Here is a 20,673-nt window from a genome sequence, read left to right as displayed (position 1 = left end):
TGGTGTTAACAAATCTACCACTTTGCCAATCATGTAAAACTACCACACAATTATGTACGGTACTTAACACTTGATAATGACTAGATTACTCGTTTATGTATTTACTATAGTTAGAGTGTATTCCTACTTAAGAAAAGTTCACACTTGAAGTAGCTTTGTATCTTAACTGTAATCAAGAGGCCATACTGAGTGACTGACCTACACACCAAGGTTTGTGAGTGCACTCTGATGCTCATGAGGAAATCGCCTCCTGACTCACTTCTCAGAATATATCCCTGTCATTAAGCTGAGATATGACTGTATATTGTAACAGAAAATTTGGACTTTATCTACCAAAAAAAAAAAGTTTTGAAAAATGACAATAGTGAATATTTAAGAGATTTATTAAAGCATCTTATCACAAAGATGGAAACATACAAATTAGAAACATGCAACCATCATCTTCCACGGTCCATTCAAAATGTTATATATTTTTCCTGGTTTTACAGCTGAAAACTTCAGATCTTATACCCAACTCACTCATCCTGAATACTGAATTCACTCTTCCTGGGCAGCAAATAACCAAGACACAAACCATTATATAAAGAAAGTGCAAAGTTAAAAAAAGAAAATATGTGGAGAATACTTCCTCCCTACCCCCAGTTAAAGGCATACAATGGCACTTTGTTGTTTTTAATCTAGATTGTCTTTGAAAAGTATTAAACTGTAATAGACTTAAAAAAACAAGACTTTTAATGAATGTCCAAAAAGTTCCTTAGTGTTTGAAAATAAATGCTTACACAAAAGACAATGTATTTTATATCAAATAAGTTTGAAGAGCCCTGTAGTGCAGCACTCTGTAAAATAAACGAGACAAGAAGCTGGTATAGGGTTTATTGACAGAGGCGGAGCGTCTTCAGGCAGGTAAGTAAGGAGGTGGTGGTTCCTTCTCAGGCATCTTCACTGCCATTTCATAGGTTGGCAAAACATACTAAAAAGACAGAAAAGAACATGGGACTTAAAATTCCGGAATAATTTTCAGCTTTCAGAGTATCTCCTAATAAAGATACACAAACCTACAGAGAAGAGCAGAAGAAACTATTATCTCCACAGTTCCTGAGGATAGAGATCCATGCAACTGAGATCTGACCCGTCTTTGCTAGACATCATGGACGGAAGGCTGGAGACAAGGAGAATTTTAACTCTAATTCTGACTAACTCTGAGGTAACAAGGATTCCTTGACAAGCACTAGTTGTCCCTGCTCTCCCCTTGTTCCAATGAAGTATCAATGCCGATGACACCTCAGGAACTGAGGACTGGGGTGACAGGGCCCCACTGAACCACACTACAGGAAGCCTCTAAGATGCTGGAGTCTGTTCCATCAGAATCTGTTTGGAGTCAAAGAAGCATGAACTTCTACCACGTCCTCTAGGGTGGCTCTCTAACCTTGTGTTGAACCATCTGGGAAGATAGTATAGGAGCAATTCGAGGGCTCCGAAACACAGGCCTCCTCATCAGACCCACAGAACCCATCACAGCCATCTCTGCACACGCAGATCAGCCCTTCCTTTGGATCATATGGTTTTGTTTTGTTTTTTTAAACAACGTAAATTTCAGTTACTAGTACTCTATGTATCCATCCACAGAATTCCCACAGGCTAAACGACTTAGCATAGCTGTTTCCTATCTTATGTGTCCCACAAACAACACTCTTGGGGACCACTAATGAATAAACTTAACAGCCAAATGGATACAATGGGCAGTATAGAGACTTTCTAGCGTGTGTATCCAGGATTCTAACTAGGAAGAGCTGAATCCTATGGAATTTAATATTTCATGCCCCAAATCAGAGTTATGGCACAGAAAAGAAGGTCAAACTCCATGTTTTTTTGGAACAATTAATAATGGCCAGCAATATCTTAACACTAAGAAATAGCGGTTAACCTGTGGAGGTGCTTCAAAGGCAGGGTACACGGCAATCTCTGGCACGTTTCTGTTGTTGATATATTTGTAGCAGTTCCAAACGCAGTTAATTAGATAAGCCTGAAAAGATAGAAATGAAATTTACATGACAGAAACTCAACAGACTACCTATTCTAAAATGCAGGTGACTTCCAACACTCCCCCCCATGTTCTCTGAAAGAGGAACACCTGTCAGGACCTAGCATAGGACAGGTCCTTTTCAACTCCTGGTTCTCATCTAGATGTCAGAAGTTTCCCAAAGAAACTAGAGTTGGGGTTTCAACTCAAGTCTGTTAATCACTGTGTTGCAAAAGATATTCTGGGGTTCTGAATTGTAACAGATTTCCAATACAAATCATGAACCACTTTCAAAAATGTAAGGGAGGTTCCTTCACTTGTGGAAAGATCCTGACACTTTCAACCATTCCCTGGCAACAAGACAGAGAATACCCCTGGAGGCTACCTCTACTACTTATAAACACTGTCACCATAAGTCCTCAATCAACTGTGACCTGGGAAGAGATAAGGCAGTGAAAAGGTTTGAAAGGCAGTGTTATGTCTCACCAGTTGCCCAGAGATTTAGCAACTTACCTTAAAAATGATAAATACCACAAAGAACACAAGAACAATGAACAGCAGGCAGCTGGAGTCCAATGCAAGGAGGTCATCTTTGTAGGGAAAATCAGGCTATTAAAAACATAAACATATACATGCAATTTACAATTTAGTCATAGCACCTGGAATCTGTAATAACCTAGGGATCATTTTAAGAATCCAAACAAAAGTTGGGCATGGTAGTGCATGCTAAGCAATTTAGAGACCCTGTCTCTAAATTAAAAAAATATAAAAAAGGGCTGAGGATGTGGCTCAGTGCTAGGTTCAGTCCCCCATATAAAAATAAATATATAAAATAAAATTAAAAAGGCACCAAAGTCAGAAGTAATAGTCTAATAAAACTTTTTAAATAAGTTTTAATTCAAAGTGCTTTTAAGACTCAATATCATTAATCACTTAAACTACACTTGTTTAAATATCCAGAATATCCCTTAAGGAGTCCAACTGAGCTTATTTTCTCCTTACTTTCTACTATTTTCCACCTTGCCAGTCTTTGGCAAAACACAACCTCCTATATGGAACCCAGGATTTGTCCCTTAGGTCAGTAGATCAGGAGGTACTGACATCTACCTAACTCCATGGGTCAGTTAGTTCTGGAGAAAATAATTTTTCTGAAAGCTAGTTGGTTGTCTCAACTCCTCATCAGATAGATAGGCAAAAAGAGCCAGGCACAACCATACAATTTACTATAGGCATACTAGGTTCTACTGAGAAGAATCAGCTATCTTCATTTAAACACTCAACCCTGGCTATGAGCAAAGCAATGAGGTAAGTTTTGGGGAAAAGGCACTAGAAAAGAAGTTAGGATTTATACATTAGCCAACAGAGGAAGTACATGGGATGAAGTGAATCTAACAGAGTGGGGGAAATGGTGGGATCTGTAAAAGGAAGAGCAAATTCATTCTGTACCTTTGCATATACTGAATGTAGCCAGTGCAGGGGAGAATGCTCCACTAAGGATGTTAGACACAGAAGACAGGGCCACCATTTGAGATTTTTCAGACAGAGATGACACGATCAGAGAACAGTTCTTATGAAGCCTCTAACTACAGGTGATCAAGCCAACAGGCCCTCTCCAGCCTCATCAACTGCTGCTTTCTCACCTGCCATCTGTGTGCTGGCCACCATAGCCATCTCTCAGTTCCTTGACCAGATCATGTTCCTTCTCGCCTCAAGGACTCTCATTTCTCTAGAACATTTTCATCATCTCTCTGGACTCCACACCTCCTTTCGAAACTCTTTCAGGAAACCCTATTTGGCCACTTCAGCTCAGTGTCCCCTGCCCTACTATGTGGCACTAATCTGTTCTTATTGTGACTGTGTGACAGCTCCAATTCATTATCCCAGACAACATGTTCATATATCTTAATGCCCCAAATACATGGTATGTTCCCTAAAGAGAGGGAAGTCAACTCTGTGTTCACAGCATTCACCAATGGTGTCTAGCATAGGGCTAAGGACATAGTAGGCACTCAGTTGTTTGCTACGAATGCCTATAAAGACAAAACACCAATAATTTAATGAGCACCAAATACAGGCAAATTTTTAAACCTGTAGTATATACTAAAAAACAAAAACTGAACTACGTCTTCCACATGCTCCATCTTTAAGAACTTGCAATACTGAACTGTACAAATTTTAAGAAGATACTATATTTTCATCTTAAGTTTTCACATGGTAGTTACTTTAAGATACTTCAAAAAACATAGGGTACTTAAAAACAGTACCTAAGGATGCCTCAAGTAAAATATTTTATATCAAGTAAAATATCAAGCAAATATCAAGTAAAATATTTCACTTAAAATAAAAATATATAATTTAATTAGCACACACTTACTAATTGATCCAGATATTCTTTGATTCTTGGCAAATAAGTGAGAGAACTGACAGCAACCAGGCAACTGAGAACAAAGTCAAAAAGCCGGTAACAGAAGAATGGAATCAGCCAACCCACTTGATACTGCAGAAGAAAATAAGCACATATTTTAGCAAATGTAGGCATAACTAAGTAAGACTCAGTAAAGTGCAAACTCTAAAAGCTGAAAAGATGGCATACTTACAGAAATTGCTCCATATACCAGCATTGAACTGATGATAAACATAAGAACAGAGACGGCAAAAAGAACACAGGCATTATCTAAGAAAACAAAAACAGATATAAATTAAGATACTTATACAACAAAAAGAACAAAACACAAATGTTTTACAGTTAGCCAAAAGTGTTCAAATGTAAACTATGGAAAGATCAAGGATCATCCAAGACAGGAAAACAACAAAAACAACAAAACATACTTAAGTCTCAGAATTAAGAAATGAATCTTGAGAAATTCATTCAAAGCTATTATTTGTTAATTGCTGCAAGAATCTAATAATATTTGTTTAGGGTGGCACATGAACTATATGCTCTGCTAGGAAGACAAGCCCACAAGCCTAAAGATGTACAAACAGGTAATTACAATCCAACATGGCAAGTGCTGTAACAGAAGCAGAAACAATGAACTTGGCCTTGAAAATCAGGAAAAACTGTGAAAGAAATGACACAAGTTTGGTCTTGTGAGATGAGTAGGGTTTAAATGGAAGGGAAACCTGGTATTTGCTTAAAAGACATGTATTACACAGAAAAGTATAGATGCTACTTCTTGCCTCAGATGAAATACAACCTGAAATTCAAATTTTCCATTAATCTCCTCCACCCTATACTAACATTCCAAACATTTAAACTCATTGCTCCTGCATTCTGGCTTCTCCATTTCATACAGATCTATTTTCTTCTTTGTGCCTCAATTCTTTCTCAGATTGATCCGATCCTCCATTAACCTATGTTCACTATTTTTTCTGTTTTTACAACCTATTTTTTTATGAAGTACTCAAACCACACTTGACTTTTTTTTTGGGGGGGGGGTACAAATCTATAGTTGATTTTGTGACTATGGACAGATATAAAGAAATTGGAGGACATTAGTAATGATGATTAAAATTATTGCTAAATTTTCACACCACTGGATACACTTATATGTAATCTTACCACTGAGCAGTACAAACATCCTCAGTATTTGGCATTAAATAATCAGTCCTCTTATTTATTCTTGGAGAATATTGAATAGCTAAATATTAAGGATTTAAAGAACCTTCCTGTTGTGGGATACAGAATGCTATTTATAAGAATTCAGACATAAACAAATTATGAAGTTAAACAGGATATAGGTATTATAAAAGTTCAAAGTTTAGAATTCAAATAACCCATTTTTATGAATCTGTTATGGGAAACTGCACACTTATTTTGATTTCTGAAGTTGTGAAACAATAAGTTCAGAATCTTCCACTGGAAGTAGAAGTAGCTAAACAGTGCCTGAGTGGCAGATAGGAAAGGCATATACTGCCTGAAACGACAGACACTCCAGAACTGGTGAATGAACAAAGCAAACAAAAGCGGGAGACAAAAGTTGCAGGATTCCAGCCACCATGGCGTTCAGGAACCTCTTCCAGGATCTCCCTGGGCTAACACATTTCCAAAGTAAAAGTAAATGAGTCTAGATGCATATTTAAAAAAGAGCTTATGCATGCTGTGGAAGTGGTTTGTGTATACTGACTGCCACATCTTCTTTAGCTGAGTAGAAATAATCACAAAAATCATTATTTAAAACTGGCCATCAGGTCAATGATCAGCAATTAACTGGGTTTGTGGGAAAATCAACTTCCAAAGAAACAAAAACTATTATACAACTAAGAACTACATATTTTTATATTCTCTCAAAAATAAGGGCTTTAGTACTGTTATGGTTTACATGTGATATCCCCTAAAAGCTCATGTGTGAGACAATGCAAGAAAGTTCAGGAGAAATGACTGGGTGGTGAGTGTCTTAACCAGAGAGTTAATCCTCTGAAAGGGATTAACTGAGTGGTAACTGAGTGGTAACTGAAGTGGTAGGGGAGGGCAGAGGAGGTGGGAACCGGAGCATGGTGGCTTTGACGCATATATTTGTATCTGGCAAGTGGAGTCTCTCTGCTTCCTGACCACCACGACATAAGCTGCTGACGTGAGCTGCTTCCCTCTGCCATATACTCTTGCCATGATGTTCAGCCTGAAGCCCCAAAGAATGCAGCCAGCCTTCTATGGACTAAGACCTCTGAAACCAAGAGCCCTCAAATAACCTTTCCTCCTCTACAGTTGTTTGGTCATATCCTTTAGTCACAATAGTGAAAAGCTGACTAAAAAAGTACAATTATAATTAACAAAAATTTAATAATGAATGCATCTCATTTTCTTTATAGCAGTAAAAAATATTTTATTGCAAAATATTTACGCAATATGCACTGAACTCATGACTTCACAGTTACAGCCCAGTAAGAATCTCAATAACCATTAAATCCTTTTTCTATGTCTCATTTTTAGAAGAAATATACATGCCAGGGTATATGCTGACATTAACAGGTTAATTAAAATTTTATGGCCTACAGTAAAATTTTGAAATTACCAAAAAGTAATAGCTAAAATTTTTATTTACTATTCTTTTTGGGTTTTCAAATAAAAACAGATTACTGAGGAAAAAAAAAATGCCAAAAAGGACTACTTATAATATGTTCTTGTTACTTCTCCTATCACAGTGAAAACACAAAGAATTAATCTAAAAAGAATCACTTTTTTAAAAAGCATTTAAAAATCATTTCTTAAAAATCACTTCCAAAAACATAAACAACTGTTAGCTGTTTTTGTACTACTATGCATGACAGTCACGAAATTCTTGTCTCCTGGAAAATGAAGTTAGCCCTGTGAGAGATAATTATTTGAATTAACAACTAAACAGATACAAACCTTCATCAATGGATCACAAATATTACACAGCTCACAATTTCATATTAAAAGCTAATAAAGCTAAAAATCTGAGAATCAAGATCCTATAATATAAATGTAACATACACATGTGAACTCAGAATAGTATTCTGAAGTGAAATAAAATAAATGCTGAAAAATCTGAGGCATAATTTTCTATTCCAATATTAAATTTATCACGATTTATAATAACATAAAATCTCTAGAATTTTTCTGTACCTGTATTTTATTTTTATTTTTGGTCCTGGGGATTGAATCCAAGGGCACTTTACTACTGAGCTACATCCTAGTCCTTTCTTATACTTTTTATTTTGAGACAGGGTCTCACTAAGTTGCTGAGGCAAGCCTCAAACTTAGAATCCTCCTGCCTCAGCCTTCTGAGTTGCTGGGATTACCCGTATGTGCCACAACTGGCTCTGTACTAAATGATAAAAAAAAAAAAATTACTGTTATGAGAGAATAAACAGGCTTACAAGGCAATTTATATGAATGTTCTAGGGTTACACTATTTATCTCAGTGTTAATTATCACTCCATATAAATTATACTATATATAGAATTATGACCCTGAAAAATATATCACCAAATATTCAAATAATTTGTATTTTATGTATTTTGTAATAGTCTATTTGCTCCATGGGCAAATCTCCCACACCAACTACACTTGTTGGCTAGCCCTCAAAGGTTTACATTTCACTTTTATTTCCCTCATCCCCCTGACAACGTACACAACTACACATTTCTCAAAAATGTAGCAGTCCATTACATTTTCTGCTTACACCAAAAATCTTTGAAAAAACTCACCAAAATACTTGTCTCAGTAAGTAGTTTAAATATCATTGAGCTTCCGTTACCCCTTATTATGCAACTTATTTAACCCTTTGAAGCATAATTTAATCAATCTTCATTTAAATAGCATACAAATTAAACTGGTTTTATACATGTAAAATTAGAAGAGAATATTTTGTTTTTGACTAAACACCTACCGGCCATTCTTTCAGATGAATAGTAATTACCAATGACTTCATACTGAATGTTGACAGCTGGCATTGAGTTTGGATGAGTCACCTCTACAGTCAGCAAAATTGCCATCAACAGGTTTACCACCTGTGAAAGGTAACATTTCATCAATTACATTACTATCAAAAAAGTCTTTAGCAAAATTTCTAGGTGTTGTCCCTTATTTAAAATTGTTTTACTTGAAGTAACAAAGATATAAAATGGTAGGGACCAATCTGAGATAAAGGATACACAATTACTCCTATGAAAATAGTTTAAAAGTAAACTATCAGGTATAAATTTAATATTAACCATTTCACAGATAAGGCACTAAATCCTGTGTTAATAACAATACATCAGAAAAAAACCGCACAAAAATTAAAACTAGGGAATTATTACAAACTGTTCACATGCAGAAGCACAAACTTATTCACATATGAACCTCATAATCTCTATGTCTGAAGAAGCTACAATTCATTCGTATGCCTGAAACCCCTCCACAGCATCCCTACCCACTGATGAGAGCTCATTTCGGCTGGAGCCACACCCAAATGCTTAAAAGGCTTTCACTCTGCCACTTAACTTTCACCTACTGGTCTTAATCCTACGGTTTGAGTCTATGTGCTCCCTTCTAAGTAAGTGCTCCTGCAAATCCTGTCTCTACTAGAACAAACACTTAGGTCCTTTAACCATTCCTCTACCTAGCATGTTTTCCAGCTACTGCGCTATTTCTCTTTTGCACTCCTCTTTTCATAAGCTCTAGTCTGATGCACACACTATCAAAATGAGCTAAGATCAGCATGATCAGAACACAAGGCTTCAGCTCCCCATTCCAGCTAACAAATTTCAGTTAATGCAACCTGCCATTGCACTGGTTTTATAGATTTTCTGAATATCACATAAGAGCTAACTCCCTAAAACACCTAATTTTTTTCCCCACTTGATCCTGCTAAGCTACCAGTTATAATTTGTATGTACAGTTGGATTCAGAGACCCAAGCGCAGGTCTTAATGTATTTGTAACTGAATTTCATCTTATTACATTCTTGCGCATCATGATTTTTTGGATTTAGATTTTTACGTTCTACATTTCTCAGCTTTCTGCATTTAAATATATGATCTGAGGGGCTGGGGAGATAGCTCAGTTGGTAGAGTGTTTGCCTATTGAGTACAAGGCCCTGGGTTCAATCCCCAGCACCACAGAAAATAAATAAATAAATAAATAAATAAATAAATAAATAAATAAATAAATAAATAAATGATCTGTTCTGCCTTTAAGAGCTCAGAAACAGTCTTGTTAATGATTCAATATAGAAATCCTATGAGGATAAGAGATAGCCTTCCCTATCTAAAGTTCACAGGATTTGCCCTTCTCTCCTTAGTGAACATATGAACATTTGATACTTTCAAGGTATATCAGAGCCCCACTGACAGTATTTTAAACAAACTCAATTATGTACTTCTCTCCTTTCCACCCTGAATGATGCATAAAACACAAGAAATATGTTTTCTTTTTACCAATCAAGTCATTTGACACACATTCTTTGGTCAAGCAGACCAAGCTTCATCTTTAGGTCAGGTGATGTGACAATATCACATAATCAAATTCAGAATTAACCAGTATTTATTAAGGATCTATTCTATGACCAGTCTATTTACACATATAACCTCACTTATTTAGTAAATACTACTAAAGTTCATTTGCAGATATGAAAACCAAGACCGAGTAAAGCTAAAGAAACTTATGTTAAGTTCACTTAGCTAAGGAAAGAAGTATGATTTGAAACTGGTTTTTAAGACACCTGCTTCTCTGCACTACACGGTTACTTGTAACCATTCCTATGACACTCCTTCCTATTCAAGGTCTTTCCAAAAGAAACCATCATCTAAGGCTGTAAAATGTTTTTACTTGAAATTTTTAAAATAAATATGGTCAGTGCCTTTGAGCAAGGCACTTTACCCTTCAACTTAAGAACACTTGCAAGGGACATCATATTTGCAAGGTAGCTCCCAAGGTGAAGAACAATTTTTTGGTTACCTACTTTTGTTGCAAAAAGGTTTTGGCCAGTGTATGTGATATTTGAATAAGTTAATGTAATAGATGAATTAATTACTGAACATTCAAATGTATCAACTGAAATGTTATTCTGTGTACAGAAACCAATTTTGTGCAGTTAAAAAGTTCTGCACAGAAAGATACTCTTATGTGAAGAAAAACATGCAAATTCAGTTTCTAACTGAAGAAAATGCCAAGAATATATAGAAGCTTTAACTATTAAATATTCTTATCACTTATGGGGCTTATTTTAAAAATCTTTTTTTCAGCCAAGTGCAGTAGTATACATCTGTAATCCCAGCTACTCAGGAGGCTGAGGCAGGAGGATCCCAAGTTTGAGCCAGTATGGGCAACGTAGATCCTGTCTCAAAATAAAATTTAAAAAAAAGGGTAGGGATGTAGCTTATGTGACAGAGCACCCCAGGGTTCAATTCCCAATACTGAAAATATATATATATATATATATATATATATATATATATATATATATATATATATCTTTTCTTCTATGGATAAGCCACAGATTCTTCCACTGCTACTAACTTCGAATATTATTAATATTACTATTAACTTTGAATTTCACTTCACTGTGGGTCACACCTTTGAATATTAAACAAAATAAACCATAGGTCTAATCAATAATCAGAAGGATTAGAAAATGGCAAAATAAATTTGAGTGCAATTTCATTAAGCTCAAACAAGTTTTCAGATCTTCCTTGAGTTAATTACATTCCATAAGATTATTTCATTGAAGCCTCAACTTTCATTTTAAGGTATCAGTCTGGAAAACTCACCTTATAATCCTAAAGAGACTCACCACTAAGCACCTATGCTGTACAGGTCCTAGCAATTTACTTTGATTTCAGCTGACATTTCTACTAAGTTCCATGTTCAATTTTTCAAAAATACATACAATTAACTACAGTCCTACAATAAAAAAATTTCTGAAACACCCTACAACTATGTATAAATTATTCCAAAATATTTACTCCTGATTTATTTTTCCCCTTTGACTATATTCAGCAAAGAAAGATACAAATGAAATTAATAAAGGCTTAACTTCTAAATTCTATAGTATGGAGAGGTAGGGCAGGCAGCATGCATTAACAACACAGGTCATGGACACATTGCTGAATGTAGGACCCCACTTGAAATTCAATCCTTCGAGTAAACAAAACAAAAAACAGATGTGTCAAATATGACTTATTCAAAAGAGCAGTATCAAATCATGTAGGCACTCAGCCTCAGGAGAGTAACACCTCTTTGCTTACACCCATCTCAGAATTCTTTAGGGACTTTGACGCCTGGGGGAAGGGACTGTTTGTTGTATTTTCTAAATTTTCTTTAATGATAGGTAATAATTGTATCTTTATGGAGTACAGTGTGACATTTTGGTCCATTTTATACAGTGTATCTATGAACTTAAGATACATAAGATCATATTTATCATTTCCTTATGATAACATCCAAAATCCTCTTTATTTTGAATGATGCAATGCAATACTGACAGCTATAATCACCTTCTGTGCAAAAGGATACCAACACTTACTCCTACCCAGCTGTTTCTCTCCAACTCCCTTCCATAGTCTCTAGTAATCACTATTCTGCTCACTAGTTCTATGAGCTCAGCTGTTTTAGATTCCACATGAGTACAATCATGTGGTATTTGTCTTTCTGTGCTTGGCTTATTTCGTCGAACAGTTTCATCCATGTTGCCACAAATGACAGAATTTGTTCATTTTTATGGCTGAACAGTATTCCACTGTGGATATAAACCCGCTTTCTTTATACATTCAATGGACACCTCAGCTGATAGCTACTGTGAATAATGCTATAATACACACGGAATTACAGTTTATCTCTTTTGATATACTGATTTAATTTTTTTGGAAAACTACCTACTAGTGGGATTACTGGATTATTACGGAGTTCTACTTTTAATTTTTTTTTTTTTTTTTTTTTTTTTTTTTGAACCACATGCTAGGTAAGCACTCCGCCACTGAGCTACATCCCCAGTTCTTTTATATTTTGAGGTAGGATTTCATGAAGTCACCCAGGCTGACCTCGAACTTGCTGCCCTCTAGCCTCACCTCCTGAGTTGCTGGGATTTCTGATCAGAACCATTGATAATCTCATTGTGATTGTGATTTGTGTTTCCCTGATAATTTGTGAGGAAGAGCATTTCTTCATATATTTGTTGGTCATTTCTGTATCTTCTTCTAAGAAATGCCTATTTGGATCATTTTTCCATTTTAAAGTTGGATTATTTGCTTTTGCTGTTGTCTGAGTTCCTTATATATTTTGGATATTAAATCAGATAATTTGAAATTATTTTCTCCATTCTGTATGTTGTCTCTTCACTCTGTTGATATTTCTTCTGCTGTACAGTTTATTTGATGTAATTCCATTTGTCCACTTTTTATTTTGTTGCCTGTTTGTGTTCTTGTCCAAAACATTGTCCAGACTAATGTCAGTGTTTCCCCTTTTCTCTTCTAGTTACTTTTAGAGTTTCAGGTTTCACATTTAAAATTCTAATCCATTTTAAGCATTTTTCTTTTTGGTTTATGGTGAGAGATGGGGGTGTAGTCTCTTTCTTTTACATACGGACATGCCATTTTTCTAGCACCATTAATTGAAGGGTGTGTTTGTTACCCAGGTGTGTGTTCTTAGCTCATTGGTCAAAAATCATTTTTGGCTGTATGTGTGCGCGTTTATTTTGGATTTTTATTCTGTTCTATCAGTCTGTTTCTATTTTAATACCAGTACCATGATGTTTTGGTTACTACAGCTTTGAAGTACATTTGAAGTTGAGAAGTGTCTTGCCTCCAGCTTTGTTCACCCTCTTGGGTTCTGTTGATGTGTCACACTTAACATCCTTGCATCCATAGGATGAATCTCACTTGATCACAGTGAATTCTCTTTTAATGTGCTGCTGAATTTGGTTTGCTAGTGTTTTGTGAAGAATTTTTGCAATAATGTTTATCAGGAATATGACACGTAGTTTTTATGAGTGTGTCTCTCTCATTTTCATATCAGGGTGATTTTGACCTTGTAGAATTTGAGTCTGGAAGAATTCCTTTCTTTCCAATTTTCTAAAATAATTTGCAAAGAATGGTATTAATTCTTCAAGCATTCTGTAAAATTCAGTGGTGAAACTATACAGGTCCTAGACTTTGTTGAGACATTTTATTACTGATCGAATCTCATTACTTGTTACTCATCTGTTCAGGTTTTTCTATTTTCGTGGTTCAACTTTGGTAGATCATATGTTCAAGAATTTATTCCTTTCTAGGTTTTCCAGTTGGCATACAGTTGTAAGAGTCTCTTATGATTCTTTGCATTTCTGTAGTATCAATTGTAATGTTTCCCTTTTCATTTCTGATTTTGAGTCTTTTTTTCCTTAGACTAGCTAGGATTTTGCCAATTTTGTGTACCTCTTCAAAAAAACCAACTCTTCATTTTATTGATTTTTTTTTTTCCTCTTTATTATTTCTCTCCTACTGGCTTTGGGTTTCATTTGTTCTTGTTTTTCTAGTTCCTTACAATGTAATGTTAGCTTTTTTTGAGACTTTCCTACTTTCTTGATGTTAGCATTTACTGCTATAAATGTCTCTCTTAGCATTGCTTTTGCTGCATCCCATAGGTTCTGGTAGTTTCCATTTTAATTTGCTTCAAGAAATGTTTTAATTTCCTCATTGATCCACTGGTTGGTTGTTCAGGAGAATGGTGCTTAATTTTCATTGACTTTCACTGTTCCTCCTGTTATTATCTCTAGCCTTATTACATTGTGGATAGAAAAGTTATTTGATATGATTTTTAAAAAAATTTGTTAAGACTTGATTTGTAGCCCAACATATGATCTATCCTGGAGAATGGGGGACTTTTTTAAAAAAATTATTATTTAAAACAATATACTGCTTCAGGGCACCATGACAAGGGTTTCACAGATAGAACCCCTAGGATAACCAGTCTACAAAACCAAGCAAAAAGTGCTATTTGACAGAGACCAAAACTATCTTTAGAAGACATTTTTTAATGTATACAGAAAAGAAGTATTGTTGTTGCTTACTATTATGTGCAGTTAAAACTGAGTTTCTTCCTGTTGTTTTCTGGCAAAGACATTTTATTCCAAGAGTGTCTAATGAACACCTCAAATGTTCTAATGAATAAGTTAGCTACTATACACATTTTCACCCTCCTCCCTTCAAGAAGGACTATGTTTTTTCTTTTTTTTCTTGTGGTGCTGGAAATGGGACCTAGGACCATGACCATATTAGGCAAGTGCTCTACCATGAGCTACATGCTACTTCCCTAGCCCTGGAGGGCATCTGATGTGTGAAGAAAAAAGATAATCATACTAATGTTTAATAATTATATACAGTAGGGATACAGAAACTTTGCCAAATGTACAATGAGGAAAACAGATCCCCTCTGGCTAAGAAGTAAGGAAAGCTCTGCCATAAAAATATGTGAGCTAACTATTAAAAAGTTATCTGGAATGGGCAAATGTTGTCAATAGTTGGGATGGGTGATGAGTAAACAGAGACTTTTGTACTATTTCACTCTCTTTGCATGTCTGAAAACTTTCTAAAGTTTTTAAAAAGTGAGTTGAGAAAGATCAATTCAGGGGAAGAAAGAGCATGTGCAATGGCGCTCAGGCACAAAACAGCATGTGCAAGAGAAGATGCTAGCTTCAAGCTCTACTTATTTAGAGGAGTTGGGTGAGGACTGCAGAGAACGCTGCTTGAGGAAATCTGTCTCCACTTCTTCTCTCCCAAGAATCTACCATTAGATTGTGGTCCAGATGCTCATGAAAAATTTGCTACATAATGCGTCTTCCCAGGACTTATAACTATTACAAGTGCTCAAAACATATTCCTGTAATACACCATCAACCATAAAGAAGGAAACATTCTGCAGCTGACTTTTAAGCCCTTTTCAAATCGTTCAATAAAAATTTAAGCCTATATACCGCATTAGGAACTTGTTTAATATAATCTGGCTTCAACTTACTTAATAAATGACAGAGAAAACAAGTTTAGAAATGCAAGAATTTAAACTTGCACTCTTTCTGAAATGTCTTCTTAATCAGGTATTTAGATAGGCAAGCTTCTTTTAATCTAAAATGCTGAAGGTTAACACTTCAGGACTAATACCTCTGGCACACATAACTGGTTCTGGCTTTTCATATGTCCCACAGAACTATTCAAACCATATGATTAATACCTTAGTAGATAGCTTTATAATCACCTTAATACTACACTAGTAGAAGACATAGTTAGAAAGCAATGATACTGGGTCAGACACAGCCACTGACATAGTATTTGGGCCTGGCAGAACGGGGGTGCACTTTCAAGTCCCAAAAGGACAAAAGGAATCATAACCTCAGAAGCCTTGGCCCAGGTAACTTAAAGAGATTCATAAATATTCCCACACTGCCTCACCTGGAATGAGGGGAGAGCTAGGGAATTAAGGAAGGGACCATGACAATGTTGTTAGGGAGGGAAGTGACATCCTACCTCATCTTATTTCTCCATCTTAGTAAAGCGTCTGGCAAAAAAATGCAGTTTGGACAAGTCCTCTTTGTTTAGAGGCATGGGGCTACATCCGAGTCCCTAAGTGTTACATGTCTCCCCAAATAGGAAGAAAGTGTCTTTAAATTCCTATGGCATTGGTGTTACACTTTTGAGAATCACCTGCAATACTGTTTAAACAACCAGTGGCCCTTTACCAGTCCTTAATCAGGACTGATCATTATCTCCTTCTTGTTTGTCACTATACAAGAAGTTTTGTTTTCTTGTCTTATCTGTGCCCTAAAGTGATTTGAAATAATAAAAACATCTTAAGGGCAGATGTCATGTTCAAGACAAGAAAACACACAGCAAATAACGGGAATATAAAAGAAAACAAACACACAGGGCTCCTCTGACTTACTCCTGTGTATCTACCAAACATTTTACATTGGAAATGGTCAATAAATCTCTTAATCACTTCAAGACAAATCAATTGGTTTAAGCAGCTCACAATTTCTTCTAACCTGAAAAGTCCATGCAAAGTAAGAAGAGCTATGGCATATTTTAAATATTATGAAAAAAAGCATAGACAAGAGAAATATTCATATATTTCATATTAATATTCACATTTTTCATATCAGGATCTTCAATTGGGGGACAGATTCAAACTCACTCTCTACCTTTTGAGTTTCCTATTTACAATTTCCACTTTATCCTGCTCTTCTTTTCATTTTTATAGGCTAAAGTCTACAGTGTAAAAAAAAACTGCCTGGAAAAGAGTGGAAAGAAATACAGCCAATTACATTTGGAAGGCTGAAATAGGGACCGTGGTTATTTTCTTCTTGAGGATTTGGAAGTCCTTTGTTCCTGTGAGTGGAGGCAAGGATCTGAGAAGAAACAGGAAGTTTGCAGGCAGAGTCCCAGGCTGTTGGACTCCTCTCAGCTAAAGAGGAGGGCAGATCATTTTCTGGAGGTAATGGGGGTAGGACTGAATAAGAGACTAGGGGATACTAAAGATCTGAATTATTCATTTACAGGAATGGAAAACAGCTAAGGACAAACAAAAGAAATCAAGGACTCAGCCCCTTCCCAAAATGAAGAGGAAACAAAAAAGGAAGTTAGAAATACAATGCAACTGACTGTCATTAACTACTTGAGGTCCAGTATTACAAATCAGTTAAAATATAGAAAAGCCAGTTTCTGAAGGAAAACGTGATATAATTATACAGTACCAATAACACAACTTTCTGAAATCAAAACTACAAGAAACATGAAAATAAACTTAGGACAAGCAAATAAACCTATATATTCAAGCTTTGCTATTGCTTTTTAAAAGTACATTAAAGAGGATTGTTTTAAAAAAATAATAACAACAGGACAGTCAGCAAAGATGTGGAGGTCAGCTAGTCCCCTGAGGGCAGGCCATGAAATAATATCTGCCTGACTGAAGATGATTTGCATCTGGTGTTTGCCCAAACGGTTACTAATGATTTCAAACACTGGGTGGGAATGTAAGTACAAAAAAAAAGTCTGGGATCAATCTCTCCTTTTTTTTTTTGCAGTTCACATAATTATAAGAAACTGCACAGTATCACCAATACCACTTCCTCCACCCACACACAAAATCAGTCATTAGGGAAAGTGGCTGAATTAACAATACATGATGCTCCTCAAAGCGCCAGTAAAGTCACAATAACCTAAAAGTACCTAAACACAATCACATTTTTAGAAGTCACAGGCAAATAGCTTTACTATGAACGGACACTGTAAAGACTGGTCAGAAATCACTAAGGTATTACTAGTGAACCACTTAAAAACACTGCCCGCCTGGAGATGACAGAATCATGCAGATCTTGCAAACCAGAAAATGCTTCCATGTGGTGGCCAGAACACAGTAGGCTCTCAACAAAACTTCTAAAAAAAAAAAAAGGAGCGGCTCTGATAAGCAAAGCAGGCAGGGGGTTGCACCAGGGAAAAACTAAATAAAACTGTAAATCCTGGCAAACTGGTGCGGCCGCCAAGAGACTCCACAGACTTTTCAACAGAAGCCTTCCTGCCTACACCCAGGTCCAGGCACAAACGAAACTGGGCTACGGCTGGACTGCTTCGCTTTCTCGTCTACACCTCGAGGTTCACGACTGCTTCTTCAGGGGGGAAAAAACCCCAGGGAGCCGTGGGTGCGCGGGGAGAGGGGACGGCCTGAGTCCGCGGAAGCACCCACACAATGCCCCACTCCACCGAAAGCCAGCAGCCCGGACCCCCGGCCTCGCCACGCCAAAGCCCGCCTTCCTCAACTTCTTGCACGGAACTATCTCCGGGACAAGTCTCTCTCAAGGTCCCCGGACTCGGTTAGGAGTTAAAGCATTAAAAAAGCGGGGAAGCGCCCCCGCTCGCCCCAACACCCCGTCTCCAGCCCCACCCTCCCGACGGGCCCGGCGCCCCCACTTCCCGCACATGCGCACTCCGCCGGGCGGCGAGGCCCTACCCGCCCGCCCGCCCTTACCATGTACCAGGTCCCCAGGATGATCGTCCCGGTGCGGACGTGGCAACAGCCGCAGCATCGGGTGCTGTAGAACCGGTCGCTGCGGCTCCGCTTGAAAGTCATGGACACCATCGGATATCTCGCGGGCCTCGTTCTTGGCCAGTCCCTGACAAAAGCTTTCCGCCCAGCGGTTGAACCGAGGCAGCTCTGTCCCAGTCTCCAAAGCCAAACGACGCGTCTTCAAGCCCGCCCCCGGTCCGGGCCCCTGCCAGGTCTTTCGCGCCTGCGCACTGAACGCTGAGTGCCACTCTCGCGCGACCTCGGCTTATCGGCTGTTCTTCCACCTTCCGCTGCACGTAAGCCAATGAGGAACGGGAAGCTGTATCAACCGAGTCTCTGATTGGGGAAAACTTGGAGATTGACAGGACCTCACGCCCAATAAGAAGTGCAACTCTCCTTAGCGGCATTCGGTCGGCGAGGACAAGCTGGCTCTGAGTCTAGGATAGTTTAGGTCGATGGTATCCTGGTAGTTCGCATCCCTGAGATGGGACCGGCAAGAAGCATCTAATGAGAGGAGAGAGAAATGCGATGGAATGGATGGCAGAAAGTGGGCGCGAAGGGCCTTTCTGAACGTTGTTGTCCTTGCCACGTTGTCTTTGTCACCGGACTGGGCTGCTCACGTGACCTATGCGCGCAGCTCAATTGTTGAGCAGAAAGGGGGCGGTGCCTGTGGGGAACCCCGGAGCGGTCCTGCTCCCGCTGAAACTGAGGGCTTTCTGCAGGATAAAGTTTTAGAATTCTTCCCGCCATTCCTTGTTCTGAAACCTCCCTTGGTCGGGGTAGAGAAATACCATCCAACCCTGTCAAAGGCAGAAGGATTAAGGACAGTGAAAGCAAGATAAAGCGGAAGCACTGCTTAGCTGCTTGGTTTTTACAATTGAGCGACTTTTTTTAAGAGAAGTGTGAAACGCACCAAAATGGATCAGATTATTGGTGTCTTCAACGAAAAACCAGCCATAGTCTCACACATCCTTCTCCGTATTCTGATTTTATGGGGCACATACCTTTCTTTGTGCTGATTACTACATTTAAGACTTGTTTACTGGACTTCATACTGAATCTTTCCCGTCTTTGGAAAAAGCCATTTAGCATCAATTTATACATTCATTTCCCATTCCCCATTCAACAGTATAGGCGGGTACTTTGAATTCTCCTTAGAACCGGTTCTAACACCTTATTGGACCCTCACTAATGAGCAAATAAAACTTTAACATCTAGCCATTTAGCATTTGTATGAAACTCGTGATTTCTACTTTGACAACAAAAGTAATCAATGTATATCACAACGTGTAGCCGTGACTAATAATCACGAAGGCATAATCGAGTAAACACTGAGTAATGACTGACAAAAAATTGAAATATATACGTTATGTTGGAAGAGTGCGGAAGGAAAGGGGTACAGATGACAGCGCAGGACTGATAGATCTTCATCTGCTCATACCACTGAGCCACATTCCCAGACCTTTAAAAAATTTTTTTTTAAATTTTTGAGACAGGGTCTCACTAAATTGCGTGGGTCCTCGAACTTGCAATCCTCCTGCCACAGCCTCCCAAGTCACTGGGATTACAGGCATGTGCCACCTCCTGGCTCTTCATTTCTTCTTGGAGTTACATAGCAGTCTATTGTGTAGTTGCACATAGTTGAGAAAACGGGCTCTTATTGATGGAATGTTTTGGATCATTTCCATACAACATTAGAAATAGAGTTACAGTCAATACTCTTGCATACAACTTTTTGTATTTTTGCCTATATGTTTTTGGGCCCCCTTTCCCTATTTTCGCCGAATGTTGGAAAATATGACCTCATACCTTCCAATATTTCCCTCCTCCTTTGGGCTTTCTATTTCTTTCATCCCTAATGTCCCTATTCTGCTTGGTTTGGATCCTGTTCCCAGCAGTTCTTTCGGGACAAACTTTGTCTGGACAGGGACAAGAGTTCACAAGGGCTCAGGTTGTCCGGCACTGTCCAACCTTAACAATCATACATACCTGTACTTACCCACGAATTGGAGGCTTCAACATGCCCTTCCAGTTCGGGCTGTCATCCTCAGGCCAGCCTCCTGAGCTTCCTGTGAGCTTCTGTGGGTGTGTGGCCGCTACAGTTGGAAGGCTCTTAAGCAGTGGCCAGCCTTCCCTTTGCTTTCCACTCATGGAAACTGATGTAACTCAGGTCTTAC

General features: G+C 37.8%; 1 protein-coding gene across 1 annotated transcript; it reads right to left on the bottom strand.

Annotated features, from left to right (window-relative positions):
• Positions 1–365: 365 nt before the first annotated feature.
• LAPTM4A (lysosomal protein transmembrane 4 alpha) lies at positions 366–18,719 on the bottom strand. The gene is made up of 7 exons (XM_079110554.1): positions 18,458–18,719; positions 8,374–8,494; positions 4,618–4,694; positions 4,395–4,517; positions 2,534–2,629; positions 1,925–2,023; positions 366–970 (listed from the first exon to the last, which is right to left on the bottom strand). Exons 1-7 carry the CDS (start codon positions 18,566–18,568, stop codon positions 896–898), a joined length of 702 nt encoding a protein of 233 aa, XP_078966680.1. The 5' UTR covers positions 18,569–18,719; the 3' UTR covers positions 366–895.
• Positions 18,720–20,673: the final 1,954 nt, after the last annotated feature.

Source organism: Sciurus vulgaris (assembly GCF_902686455.1).
Source record: "Sciurus vulgaris genome assembly, chromosome: 14".
Taxonomy (NCBI): domain Eukaryota; kingdom Metazoa; phylum Chordata; class Mammalia; order Rodentia; family Sciuridae; genus Sciurus; species Sciurus vulgaris.
Note: the sequence above shows the minus strand (reverse complement) of the source record. Positions and strands in the feature narration are given on the sequence as shown.